This window comes from Anas platyrhynchos, chromosome 7 (genome assembly GCF_047663525.1).
Source record: "Anas platyrhynchos isolate ZD024472 breed Pekin duck chromosome 7, IASCAAS_PekinDuck_T2T, whole genome shotgun sequence".
In the NCBI taxonomy this organism is placed as follows: Eukaryota; Metazoa; Chordata; class Aves; order Anseriformes; family Anatidae; genus Anas; species Anas platyrhynchos.
Genome location: NC_092593.1, coordinates 20597664 through 20611910, shown reverse-complemented (window position 1 = coordinate 20611910; position 14247 = coordinate 20597664). Strand labels below are relative to the sequence as shown.

The window sequence follows — 14247 nt, the reverse complement described above, 5'->3', positions numbered from 1 at the left end:
ATTAAATGTTTCAATTTCTGGAGGTTACTGAAAGTCTGTGTTGAAAATTAAAAAGACTAAAAGCCTAAGGTTTATCTCTAAACCTGTTTTAAAGTGCCTTCAGAAAGAACACTCAAAACCCACAATTTTTCAAATTCAAATAAATAAATAGAATAATTCCTCTATTAACAATGTACCTTAGAACCAGGTTCTCCAACACCTCTTTCTCCTGGCACTCCAGTTTCTCCTGGCAAGCCTTGTTCACCCTTAAGTAGAAATTATTATCAAGAGCTTTGTCACGAAGAAATAGAAAAGCAAATGTTTGGTTGGTTATATTTAAGGAAAGATTAAATAAAGATACTACCTTTAGTATAATGTCTTTCACCCTATCAATCCTAAAAATCCTTAAAACCTATCAATCTTAAATCACAAAGATTGATAATCTCCAGGTCCCTAAGTACATTTTGGGCTGTCACCGGAAAGCTGTTGGTGGAAATGATTAATGCTATAAATCTATAATTTTATGCCCCTGTGAATGTTTCCCACCAAAATTTCAACAGCAAAGCTAACCTCCATAAACAGCTTGCCCTTCTCTTTCTTTGTACCAGTAGTAAAGCATGTCCTGTAATCACATCAAATGTAAGAGGTGATCCCTCATGCTCCAAAATACTTCACCTGGTATGGACCTTTGACCCACTTACACCTCTAGTTCCTTTAGACCATTCTTTAATAGCCTTCAGGCATTCAGAACTTCATCTGACACCTCTTTTCAAAAAATCACTTTAAATCTGCATTCCAAACACTTGAAGGTTGACTTCTTTTATTAACAGTTCTGGATTGTGCTAACCAGTCAAGGCTAAATTATTGTGACAGTTTTCCTTCAGCAGTGGTAATCTTCATCATACCTTGGACCATTCTGAACTGCTAGATACAGTAAATTCACAAAGTCAAATGAGGCAACAGGCAGCAGAATTAACATGGAAGGCAGCCAATCTGTAAGGTATATATGTATTTTTCTGGAATAAGAAACTGCACTGAGAATAAAAGATGCTCTTGAAATGGAAAATAATTTCCTGCAATAAGTCAATTTTTAGATTGGTGTTCAGCACTTTAAGAAGCATAAGGATAGAGGCAGACCACTTCTTAATCAGAAAACGTAACAGTAAAAACAGCACAGGAACTTGTACTTCATAAAATTCTCTAACCTTTGGTCCAGGTAGTCCCTGTCCTGGTAGCCCTCTGGAGCCGGGTGGTCCTTTTGGGCCCTCCACTCCCTGAAAAGATTATATAATTAATTATTAAAAATAAAGTATATTCTGTTACTAGACATTTAACTGTGGGGTGAGGGGAAAGTGAAAACCACACCTTCTCTCCTTGAATTCCAATTCCAGGTAATCCTATTGGCCCAGGTAAACCAGGAGGACCAAATTCACCCTGGCAAATGAAGTGCAGTTAAACAGCTGTATAAAAATACAGAAACAATCTTGCATATCTCTTGTGCTAGTACATGTTGACTTAATCACTTCATAAGTCAAGGAAGCTGGGGATCTGACCTTGTGTCTTTCATATATGCATCTGTTCCCTGCTGGTTCCATTATTGCAAACAAGTGCTAGTCTGTTTTTCCAGTTCTAAACCTTGATTTTTTGCACGGAATCAGGTGATTTTTGTAACATTTCCTATCTTAATATAAAGAGATGTTCAAATAGGTTCATAGAATTTCTTGGGCATAAATGTCTACAAAATACCTTATTGTGTGGGGTCTTTTGTGGGTGTCTTGCCTCATTACACCTTTTATAGTGAACAACCCTCTACTACGTAGATTTATTATCACTTTGGCAATCCCCTGGTGTATTTACTGCTCACCTTTTCACCTTTTATGCTGATGCCTGGAAGTCCACGAGGGCCTTTTGGTCCATCAAAACCACGGTCTCCCTACAAGAAAATAATAATGCAGCGTTAACTATATAAATACACAGCTGTTCTCTCTGAAGTAACTAGAGACACTGTTTGCTCTGTCATCATGAAAACCAAAATGAGAAGAACCAGAAAGCAGCACCTGGTTCTGCTTTCCAGGATACCAAAGAGGTCTTCACAAATGGGCTTGCTCTGCAATTTGAAATTGCTGAAGAAAATGCTGAACAAACTTCTTTTTATCTTTCTGCCTACTTCGATTGTATTGGGTCCTGTCCAGCTTCCCATCAATTCAATGACAGAACCATGACTGATTTAAATGTCAGTAGGGCTGAGTTCTGAGACTAGCTGAAGGCTGAATTCTGCTTATTTGTCTCGTGGGTTAAAGTGTTGTAATGAGAATCTGGCTCTCACTAAGAGTTTTGCCAGAATAAAGACCAGGCTAAACTGTCCTGTTTGTAGAAGTGTATTTGTAAATGTCATTGCCCTAAATGTTTATTTACAATCCAGTGGTCTTGGGGAAAATGCATATTGTGCTTTCTTGTATTTCAATTAGTAAAACAAGCAAAGACTGGTAGCTAGTTTATGCAAATTGTAACAGAATCACCCAGGGCAATGAAGTTATATGCCCTTAACAGGCTTTCCCTCTCCCTACTAACCAGTTCCATCACTTTATCTTTGACTGAAAACTATCATGTGGTTTTCTCTTAAAAAGAACATTCCTTACTCCTGAAAGTTCAGAACACTTGCTTGCATTTTGCATTTTACTGAATTCTGAGCTTCTAGCAAAACTGTTCTGCTGAAAGAAAGCAACTGTACAATTTGTCTTAGATTAACAAATCATCTGCTTAAAAGGCATTTAAAACTGTACAGCTGACATACTTGGCAGCCATAACTAGGATTAGAGATACCTGTAGACTTTGTTTATACATGTGTGGCTTCGGGTCAGATTTGGCAGTAAAAAGTTGGGCTTTTTTTTCAGAATCAAGTGGTACAATAATGCAGACAGAACTCCCCTTTGATTCTGCCTATCTCAATTGCTCAACAGTTTCAACTAGTTAATTGAATTAATTATGCATTATTCCATATTTGTGCATTGCTCCTGTGCGGAACTTATTAGTTGTCATGTTTCTTCCTACATGTATTGGTATTTCAGCATCAATGCAGTGATTGCTAAATATACTTCCTTCAAATTCTTTTTTATTTTCATGGATAAGATCTGCTAAACAAATACAAGCCATCAAAAGTGAGACTAGATAATTAATCATAAAATATATACTAAGTGCTTGAAGAGATAATGTTGCTAGCAGCAGTCAAATTTAAATCCACCTGACTGCAGTATTGTGCTAAGCAAAAATTATAAAACTGATTTTTAGTAAAGGGACAATTGGGGCCTGCATCTGTGAAATACTTGTTTATTGTTTTCTCAAGCAAAATTGCCTTGGTGGATGAGTAAAAATGGGTGGACCTATTGCACAGATGTGTGGGAGAGAGGAACTCATTGGTTTCCAGGTTTGAGGCTGTATCTGATAACATTGCTAAAACTATGCTATAAGGGAAGAATTCACCACCTATACTTAGGGTGGTTTGAGTGTCAAGAAGCCCTCTAGGAGGCTTTTGTGCGATCTAGTGAATCTTACTAGTTCAGGATCATTTTTTATATAATAACTATTCATCCAGTGCAACTCCCAGGGAGACAGTTAAAAATTATGTTCCATTTGAAACAGTAATAATCAGGTAAAAGTCACACAGAAGGCCACAGAGAGTGTTTGTCTCAGGACAGACACTGGGAATTAGGAGACTCTCAGGGAATCTCAGCATCTATGGTATTGTTTCACTAAAGCCATTTCGCTCCTGTGCAAGCTGTGCCACTTGTTGCTGTAACCAAAGTTCAAAGTGACAGCCCATGCTGAGTTGGTTTTCAGCAGACAGCAACAGGAGCTAGTAGGAAGAGATTTAGTGAGTCCATCCTTGTAAGCGAAGCTACTGCTTGTCATTACTTCCTACTGTATCTGCAAAACAGTAACAGCAGTTTCCTTTTCCCACAAACTGAATCCAGCCTTTTGCTAAAATGCATAAGCTGAGGTATGATAAAGCTTAGCAACCTGTCTTTCATGAGAGAAAAGATACACATATATAAGGATTTAGAAATAAACAACAATAAAAAGACTTTTTTTTTTTTTTTTTTGTCTAAGGAATCACTTTTGTAATAGTTTATGTAAAGCCAGATGCTAGAGGCTGTTTTAAAATTACAGCTGGAATTCTTTCCAGGCTTAGATCCTGCAAATTAAGTGTCAGGGCAATTAAATATCAACTTTACAGGCCAAAAAGCCTACCTCTGCCTAGAAGTTGTATTTAAACCAACTAAATTCTCTGACAGTATAGTAGATTAATTGATACCAAATTTTATTATTAAATTACAGCTAATTTCTGAGATTCCCTTGTCTGCTATGGACTTGTTTTGGCATGCACTCATTCAATGGCACTGCTCTGCTCTTAGAACCCTTTGATTGCTGTACCTTTGCTCCTGGAAGCCCTTCTCCTGGTGAACCTCGTTCTCCTTGAACACCTTGTGGTCCTTGAGGCCCCTGTTAACGTAAGTTTAAAATGGTCCAGAATTATTCAAATCAAAACCAGCATGTTCAGTGTCATTACAGGTTATAAGCATGTCTTTGGATGTTGATGTGTAGCTATAACCTGTTAAAAATAATACAGTAATATGATATTCACAGTGAATCAGTGACAAGCATTCTGGCCTGCAGCAATAACAAGGCAGCCAGTATTACTTTTCTGGTTGCTTACAAATCACAGATCATGTAGCTGAAATTGATTTTCCTTACACTTCTAACATTTTCACTCCCTAAACTTTAGTTTGATTCACAGATAGTTACTAATCATTATTAATATTTAACTGTAATTATGAGAAAGAGGGAAAACCAGAGTAAAGACCATGCACAATGGTACTGAAGAAAATCTAGCTATACAAAGTTATGATGGCAATTGATGAAGAGAATAATAGCACATTTCTTCTTTTTGAAAGCAGATCTGATAGGAGCATGAGGGGCAAGTAAAACAACAAAAAACTTTCATTAAATGCAGGTCCAAAATGTCTCCATTTTGAGCCTGTTTCACAATGTTTTCCTGCTCCTTTTTCTTTTTTTTTTTTTTTTTTTTTTCTCTATTTTTTGAGATTGCACATACATCAGAGAATGGCAGTGGATTAAGCTCTGCTTAACCTAAGTGTGATTTAAAGTGGTTCTGTATGTGGCTTTAGAACTAAGTCTATTTCCTAGGTAAAGCTAACTGCACTGCATTCAGCCATAAAAAGGAAAGTTTTTTGTGGCAAATAAATTTAAACAAAACAAAACAAAACACACACAAACTTTTAAAAAATCAATTTCTCATGTCATATCAATACAGATAACATGACTAACAAAGATGTACATCCCCTGTTCATCCACAAAGCAGCTCTTTCTCTAAGCTGTTATTGAAAAGACCAAGGAAGCACCACTGCACAAGTCTGACTGACTGTCACCACTGGTCTTATTAGTACTACTCTGTTGTTGTGAGCTCTTTAACAAGAATTTGCTTCTAAGTGTATTTTCAAGCAGGCTTGAGTTCGGTTAGTTCAGTGATGAAACCATCTTTCTGTTTGTTTTGGAAGCACCTCTTTTGAAATAATTGTTACAAATCTTTCCCTTGTCAATGGGCAAAAGCTACTTCTGAAAAAAAATGGACAGCATTCCCTCTTGTGGTTGTACCAGAGCTCTTTCATCCAGGTGACAAGAATCATAGAGTCAAGGTTGGAAAAGAACTTCAAGATACCTTGTTCAACCATCACCCTACTACCAATGTCACCCACTAAACCATGTCCCTAAGCAATTGAGTCTGCTGTATTGTAACTAGCTCAGCAAAAGGTGCTGTCTGACACTTTGAAAAAAGGGACTATAAAACTGGCATACTGATTTTCTGAATTATCACATAGAGATTGACTTTTTTTTTTTTTTTTTTTTTTTTTATCGGAAGGAGGAAGGGAAAAGCCTTCAGGTCCAAAACTGCTATAAATTCTGGAAGTCAAAAATTTTTTAATTTCTTCCTCTTTTATCTTTAGTAAATGCAATAATGGTCAGATTATGTTATCTGGTACCATTTGTACAACATGAATGTCTTGATGTAGGCTGTTTCACGACAGTTTCTAACGTGTCAGTGGTTGAAATGAATCTCTCTCCCAAAGCTTATACTGATGTTCTAATGGTACTGAAAAGCATTCAACTTCAAAGTCATCATATTTAGATTTGAATCTATTGGGAACAGATTTATGTAAATATTTATTTGGCTTTGCACAAGATGTCAATTTTTCATAGCTAGTATGAGACTAAGATAGTTAGAAAAGTTAAGGAATTGGACACATTTTCAGTTTATTAAGGGAACTGAAAGTCAGACAATGTAGTATGTATGATGGTGAGAACTAGTGGACGAAAAAAAGAGCATCATTTAACATACACATATCTCTTTTAATAGGGTATATTATACATACACATATCTCTTTTAATAGGGAAGCACTATCTTCTAGTAGGGTGAAGTCCCACTTCCCCCTCACCAATTAAAAAACAGACATACCAGAAGTCCTGGCTCACCAACTCCAGGTGGGCCAACAGGGCCTGGTCTTCCTGTCAAACCAATGTCACCCTTCAAACAAAGATGTATTTTTAAATTACTTTATTTAGATATTTATATGTGTAGCATATAACAACTCATCAGACACTCTGACTGAAATATTTAATGTAGGAGAATACAGGAATGGCAGAGTGTATATACCTGACTGTCACCTCAAAACCTCAAACTAATGCAACATGCAGGAAGCAACAGACATTGAACTGGTGCATTTTCACAGCCATTAGGGGACAGCCTCATTTCTGCATTTAGGAGAACATAATGTTGAATCTAAAGGATTAATTATTCTCATCATATTCGTCGTACATTATGTAAGTTACAGTACTTTTCCAAGAAGTCCATATTTCTATCTTAGTGTTTCTTTTTTCCTTATGCTCACCCTAACCAAGAAGCCTGTTTTTCACAGAATAATTTTTGTTTAAGGCTACATATGCATTTTTATTCAGCTATACGCTCCTTAGTTTGGCTTATATAAACCATAAAAACTATTGTAAAAAAATACTTTAAAGTACATACTTCAAATGTACTTTTTTTTTTTTTTTTTTTTTTTTTTTTTTTTTTCCTCCAAACAGTTTTGATCAACATACAAAATACATCTCCAGTACCACAAAAAAATAACCATCTGGGGGCTTGAAGTCTCATATACCTTGAAGTGTATTATCTCAGCTGTCTCAGTCTTTATTCTTGTCCTACAATACACATAATACAGAAGATTACAAGTACTTGTACCTTTGGGCCTGGCAGTCCTATTCCAGTCTCTCCAGGTAAGCCTGGTGGCCCCGGGAGACCTCTTTCACCCTTTTAAAAGAATGGAAAAAGAAACAATTCTGCACATAAATTGGTGTCTGATGAAATCAGTTTAACTCAGTTTGTTGTATAAGAACAGATTTTGAAGTTTATTTTTTGTATATCCTGAATTTCAGACCACTGGAATTGTCTTACACATTACTTCATCTCTCTTTCAGTGTTTAAAAATTCCCTTTATCAAGAGCATAGATTTTCCTGTACAAAGTGATACCAGGCAAAAATGGAAGAATGCTTTGCTTCATGTGAGATACGAGTTTTTCCCACCCAACTGCTGTATGACTCACTGTTGGCCAGTAGGCACTCTAAATATGGTGCAAAAGGAAATACCAAAAGAGATATCAAAAGAGATAATGTCCTTTCTAAAGTAGAGAGAAAGCAAAGTAGCATGTAAAACTGGTATATTTTGCATTACTGTGATATTTGTATATCACATTACCTTAATGTGATATTTGATTTCAAAATAAGTAATAGCATTCATTTTTGAGTTTTTCCTGAAACACTCCTTTTTAGTAGCTGGAGAACCCCTTAGCCTTGGATGAAGTACTCAGTTTAAGGCTTGTCTGAGAAGCAAAGTGTAACTGTTCTCTCTCTTAATGAAGTTAAAACAGTCCCTGTAATTGTGTGCAACATTCAGGGATATTTGTATCATACTAGTTTAACAGAAGACAAAGATACCAGATTATTACAGGACCACAGAATGAAGTCATTGCTATTGGTATACCCAGAATTTACAAAGGGGAAAGTAAGAAGTACCCCCAGCAAATCTTAAGGATTTAATAGATGTAAATCCTATGTTTGTGAAACAAATGAAACAAAACAAAACAAAACAAAACAAAACAAAACATATTTACAGAGGGGACTGGATCTTGCATTGAAACATTGTGTGACTTCTGGGGCCCACCTTCAGAGGGCCTGCTGCAAGACTGTGTCCTGAGTTGCACTCATCCTGGTGACTTTCAGATATGTTTTGCTTAGCATCAGTAAACAACGGAATTACTAATTTTCAACTATAGAATTCTTGAGAATGTACAGTTCCAAGAGAGGGCTTTATATTTGAGATCCCTAACAAAATTCCTGCTTGGCACTTATGGAAATACAGTTTTACACTGAAAACTGAACGAATGTAATACTACACTGCTGCTAAATAATATTCTGTGATGCAGCCATATTTTAACTGTTTATGAGAGAGGAACAGTTTGATTTGGACCTGAATCCAACATAAAGAGCAAATTAATACCTTTCTTAGGAACTTCTTAGAATACGAAGAGTATATGATTTACTAGCAATATCATATTCAGATGCATCCCCTACAAAAAGGATATGGGCTATAAAACTAAAAGCATTATTGTTGTGAGGATGTGTTAAGATGCCTCTTAATATTAAGAAAGAGAAGAAATAATGCAATTCTTGCCTTTGATCCTTGCAGGCCTTCAGGCCCTTGATCTCCAGCTTGTCCTTGTGGACCCTATTAAAACAGGTGTAGTTAATGAGATTTTTCAAGGTTTCAGAACAATGGCAGTTTGGAAAACAATCTCTCCTTTGCTATAGCCTATATGAAAATACAAGTTACAAACATTTCAGAACTGAAGCTATGCTTTCTGGTGCACGTGTAGGTTCAGTTACTCTGGTCCTTGGGAGAGATAATTTGGCTCTACCTCTACTTCAATATAATAAAAGGCAATCTATTGTGAAGATTTACTGAAACATGTATTGTGGGCTAAGCTTCTTGGCTTTCAGCCAGAATATTGGGATGAAAAGAGAATAAAGTGTTCCCATGTACTTCTGTGAGAAAATGGAATAGTTAGACACTGAATGGGAAATAAGTTATTTTATTTTTTTATGGAACTGCATTTGCTGTGATATTTGAGACTAAATAAATTATGAGGGTGATTTAGTTGTCTAGAGCGCTCCTCCAAATTGTTAACGTTGCTGTTTAAGAAGATAGATTTTGGATGCCTTGAGTTCAGTGGCTCAAGAATTCTATGAAAGTTGTGGCCTGGTATAATTTCAGAGCTTTGAATACCAGGAACTATTTTTTCTGTTCTTATCATTTCTTCTTTATTTATTTATTTACCTGGAGCCCTCTTGTTCCTCTGGGGCCAACTGGACCTTCAGGACCCTAAAAGGCAAGCAAAAAAAAAAAGACAATTTTCTGTATATTTAAATTTGGTCAAAATCATTTGTGTAACTTTTTAGTAAGGTATCTGATTTAGATAATTTAATACTAAAAAAAAGAAAAAAAGTCAAGAAGAGCTCACCACCAGCTCCCTTTAAGTGGACTGTGGTAATCAGAATGCAGAGTAAGAATGAACAGAGTTAATTATCAAGGATTCATAGTCCAGGATTAAATTCTGTTTGTTTCATTTAAAATATTCACAGTGATTATACACCAAATATTAAAGGTTGGTGTTGGAGTTAAAAAGCCTTTGTTTCATTTTCATCTCTTATTCCCTCTGACTACTACTTCAAGACTTCTGTCTCTGTTAAAGTCAAGTAGAGTTTTACCATTGTTACAAGCAGGTTTAGGCTTGGGCCTTAAGAAGTACCATATTAAAATACAGATGGAGCTGAGCAAATTACTGAAGGTGCTATCCTTGCTCGCTTTCATTTTTTTCAAACTGTACATTGTTATCTCCCTCAGCTTTAAAATTGATATTTGCCTTAAATCTATCATCATAGTTGTTATTCAGGGAGATGTATTTTTTTCTCCTGTATTTTACTTGTGTTTCCTGAAAGCCTGACAATTTTGTGGCTACTTACTCTGTCTCCTTTTATCCCTGGGATTCCACATTCACCTCTTTCACCCTTAAAAGGAAAATGAATAAATATTTATTCCTTTATAGAATACATAGTATAAAGAGCACATCGTCCTTATTCATTGGGTGCTTTCATTAAAACTCATGACCTAAATGTGATTATTTTCCTGACATATTATAGCAATCATGCTGTGAGTTCATTGGTGAAGAAAAATATTCTATTAGAGCTTGTGCAGCACTTGGTAAAGAGATGTCAATGTTCACTAGTATTCACTAGAAATATAGCAATATACATAATAAATACTAATCATATTTTGATACAAGCAATTTTGACTAAAAGCGGTACCTTCTCTCCTTTATACCCAGATTTCCCCTAGGAAAAAGAAAAAAGCAAAGCAGTTTGTAAGGATATATAACCCAAATGAACAGCATTTCAGGATCTAATGAGCAGTCATGGGATCTCTGATAAACATTGCAATATGTGTAAATACTACTTCTACTGGTCATGATAGATGTTTTTATATGTGTGTACAAATCTTAGGAAGTGCCATTTGTCTGGGATTTTGATTATGTAATAGCAGATCAACTAGCATTAATATTTCCATCATAGTGAGAAGCATTCTAAAATAAGAAAGCAAGAAAAAAGTCACTAAATAATAAGAATGTATTGAATAAATATGAACAAAGCAGAGCAATTAGTAAGTGAATGAATTCAGTCAGGCACTAACAATGTGGTCCTGTACTTGCTCCTATATATATTTCTTTCAACTTTTTCATTACTATTACACTTTAGAACCTGTATTTGCCAAATACAAAACTGATACAGACCCATGAAGATCCAGGCAGTGTCAACTTCTGTAATGTTCTTAAATTATTGTATTAAAGCATTCATCTCATTTTAGGATGTATTATGTATTATTAGAGAGTATTTCTAGATCATTCTTACAGGTGGGAGTTATTCCCTCTTTTTAAGCAATCATAGTGTTTTCAGCTCTTTTAGTGTTAATGAATTATGAATTATTAGCTGGTAAACCAGAACTGAAACAAAAATGTTTTGCCTTTTTTTTTTTTTTAATCTTGAAGTAGATCAACATCAACACAGCTCATTGGAGAAAAAGGGGAAAAGAAATTATTTTTTACCTCTATTCCATCTTGACCTGGGATTCCATTAAGACCCGGCTCTCCCTGTGGGTAATCCAACATCAAGATCAGTGAAATTAGGAAAAAATAATATTTTCTGGATGAGCTGAATATTGGCTTAGTATTTCTATATTAACAGAGTTACCAAATCTTTTGCCCAAATCTGAAAACTCACATCACCTTTGCTCCTTTCAAGCCTGGAGCTCCGTCATCCCCAGTGCGACCCTTTTTACCCTGAAAGAAACAAAATAAAACTCTTATATGTTAGTCACATAATTTTATTTCACAATATATAGACTATATATTTATGTTGCTTCTTATAGATTTATTTTTAAAGCATCTCTGTATTTACGATAGCCTTGAAATTAGATTTCTGGGAACAGCATGGACTCAATGGACAACAGTTTTTCTCAAAACAAAAATTGGGTTCAGTTACTTTCCTAAAAACTACCAACAATGAAATAAATCTTGTTTTGTACAGTGTATCAATTATTCAACAAAAAGAAAATGAGAAATGACAGCTACTTACAGCAGGGCCAGGAAGGCCTTTTTCTCCCTTTTCACAGTTACATATGGCAACCTGCGGACACTTTGAATGAAAATAGTAAATCCAAATCAGTACAGTTTAATAAAGAGAGAGAAAGCACTTGAACATTACTTATAAATTCCTGAGTAACTACTTTGAATGAACCAGAAATGATCAGAAACCTGTTATATTTACATGTTTTACAGAAAGTTTTTAGCCTTCTGTTTACCACCCATGAAGAATGTGGCCTCTGTACTCCAGCCAAAATTCCATATTATTCCTACTCCTGAAATTTCAGTCATCTTGATAATGGCTTTACCTTCAACCTCCTCACAAGGTCAGTTTATTCGTATGATTAGTGTCTGTGATTATTGATCTGTTTAGATTAATAGTCTGTGTAGAGATAGCCAAGACAATGGAATAAGAAAACATCTATCACCCTTTTTACCTTTATTCCACTGCATGTAGGACAAATCATAGTCTATCTCCAGATTGATTTATAAACAAAAGATGTAATGGATGGATACTTTTTTTTAGTTAATGTTGTTCATTGTAATAGTTTTATTTTATTTTTTTCTTTTTCTTTAATCTATATGGTCATGTGCTCCAATCAGATATCATTGTGGTACATAGTTACATGATTTTTATTTGTGATTTTTTTTTGAACTGTTATATAATACAGAATTTGTACAGCTTCTGGGGTTGTTTTTTGCAGAGGAGTAGAGAACGTTATTTTTATTTTTGGTTGTATTATTTCTTAAACATCCACTCAGTTTGGAGACATCTGTTAGTGAAGGGCTTAAACACCATTCTTGTCTCAACATCCCAGTGCTTAGTAATGTGTCTTCCAAGGGTAACACTGAATGGCATGCTACTTCAGGATTTATTTTAAAGGAGAAAAATCAACACAACAGTGAGAATTAAAATGCTTCAAGTTGGCAAACGCTTATAATATATAAAAGTTTCCTTGCGCTGCTCGTCAGAATGGTCTTTCCCTGATATGACTGTAACTTAAGTAGGACTAAAATCTTTAAAAGAAGTTAATTTTATTATACCACAAAGTGGCAGCCAGACCTACTGGTGCCTACAGACAGGGTGACACAGTGTGGAAAAACTGAAAAAGTACAGTGTGAAACTTTATTCCAATTTCTTCCTTTTGTTTAACTCTTTATCTTAGGAAGGTCATTAAGGGCTAGAACTGCACCACATTCAACTCAATGTCATGTGTACTTATCCACTGAGTCTGTTGAATGACTTTCTAAGATATATCAGCAAATTCTTGTTAACTTAATACTCACATGTTGTTCTTTCTCAGCTTTGAGAATAAAGAGAAAAAGTAAATGAATTTAGGATAACAAATTAAAGCTCTGTTGTGCAAATACAAAAGCATGTAGTTTTACTTGAGGACAATTCCATTGGAGTCCATATGTTACTAACCCACCATGCTAACAGCTTTATTAAATTTTATGTTTCCATGTAATAGTAAATGTCTATGGGAATATATTAAGCAGGAGTGCTGTATGGGAAAAAATACTTACCTCTTCCTCAGACAGATCTTTCTATGAGGACAGATATTGGAAACAACATTAGAAACAATGTCATAATCCAGCTCTACAGGAAGAACGATAGATGTAAAAAATAATTCTTTCAGCAGTTAATTAAATTAAGCAAATAACATATTAGATAACATTAAATTTTAATTAATGAGAAAAATGTTAACAATCTCTATTTTAAAAAATAATTTCAATAATTTAATTTCCTATTATAGATTGTTGACTGCACAAATCACTAACTCCTTGTCCAGCCATAGCTTGCTACAATTACAGTGGTAAACAGACCTGAAACAACAGTTAGCTAGGTATATGGGAACAGCACACTCGGGGACTGTGCTGTTTCCAAAGTGCTGAATAGCAGTAGCCCCCTAGAATGAGTGAATGGTACATATTCTACACTTGAGAAAACATCAGATGCTCTTCTGATTGTGCCTAACAGTGTGTGTACAAAATGTGAACAGTAGTAGCTTAGAAAAGATGTGACTTAGAGCATGTTTCTCTTTGACAGTCATCATCAATTAACTGTTGTTCTTTTATAAAATCTGTACAGCTGAAACACCCACACGTAATGTGTTCCTCCAGCCTTTCACAACAGATTTAGTCCCTCGAGAGGACATAATCATGGTGAGGAATAGCAATGCAATACAAATCTCCAAAATCCACATCTATGCACATACAATTATGCCAAAACAATTATTTAAAACAGACATCATTAAAACAGATTTGATAAAGCGTGCTTAGTCACTTGAGGGGTGGTTGCTGTGTTACAGAAAACCAACGGTAATAGCAGAGAAGATAGGAAAGGTGATATGCAGGGAATCCAGTGCAGAATGGCAGGCTATCAAAGTGAAGGACAGACAGGAAGGCCAGATCTTATGCAAGCTCTAGGCCTGTATGAGA

The 14247-nt window shown here is 35.4% G+C and overlaps 1 protein-coding gene across 4 annotated transcripts in view; it reads right to left on the bottom strand.

Moving 5' to 3' along the window:
• LOC101804634 (uncharacterized) overlaps window positions 1-14247 on the bottom strand; it is a 54737-nt gene that overhangs the window by 17047 nt on the left and 23443 nt on the right. For all 4 annotated transcript variants that reach the window (XM_038182284.2, XM_072040922.1, XM_072040924.1 and 1 more), the window contains 15 exons: window positions 13333-13353; window positions 11798-11857; window positions 11449-11502; window positions 11269-11313; window positions 10475-10501; window positions 10133-10177; window positions 9447-9491; window positions 8784-8837; window positions 7295-7363; window positions 6512-6580; window positions 4411-4479; window positions 1844-1912; window positions 1345-1413; window positions 1185-1253; window positions 177-245 (listed from right to left, as the gene is read on the bottom strand). In XM_038182284.2, coding sequence (XP_038038212.1) covers window positions 177-245; window positions 1185-1253; window positions 1345-1413; window positions 1844-1912; window positions 4411-4479; window positions 6512-6580; window positions 7295-7363; window positions 8784-8837; window positions 9447-9491; window positions 10133-10177; window positions 10475-10501; window positions 11269-11313; window positions 11449-11502; window positions 11798-11857; window positions 13333-13353 — 834 coding nt within the window. The remainder of the gene's footprint in view (window positions 1-176; window positions 246-1184; window positions 1254-1344; window positions 1414-1843; window positions 1913-4410; window positions 4480-6511; window positions 6581-7294; window positions 7364-8783; window positions 8838-9446; window positions 9492-10132; window positions 10178-10474; window positions 10502-11268; window positions 11314-11448; window positions 11503-11797; window positions 11858-13332; window positions 13354-14247) is intronic.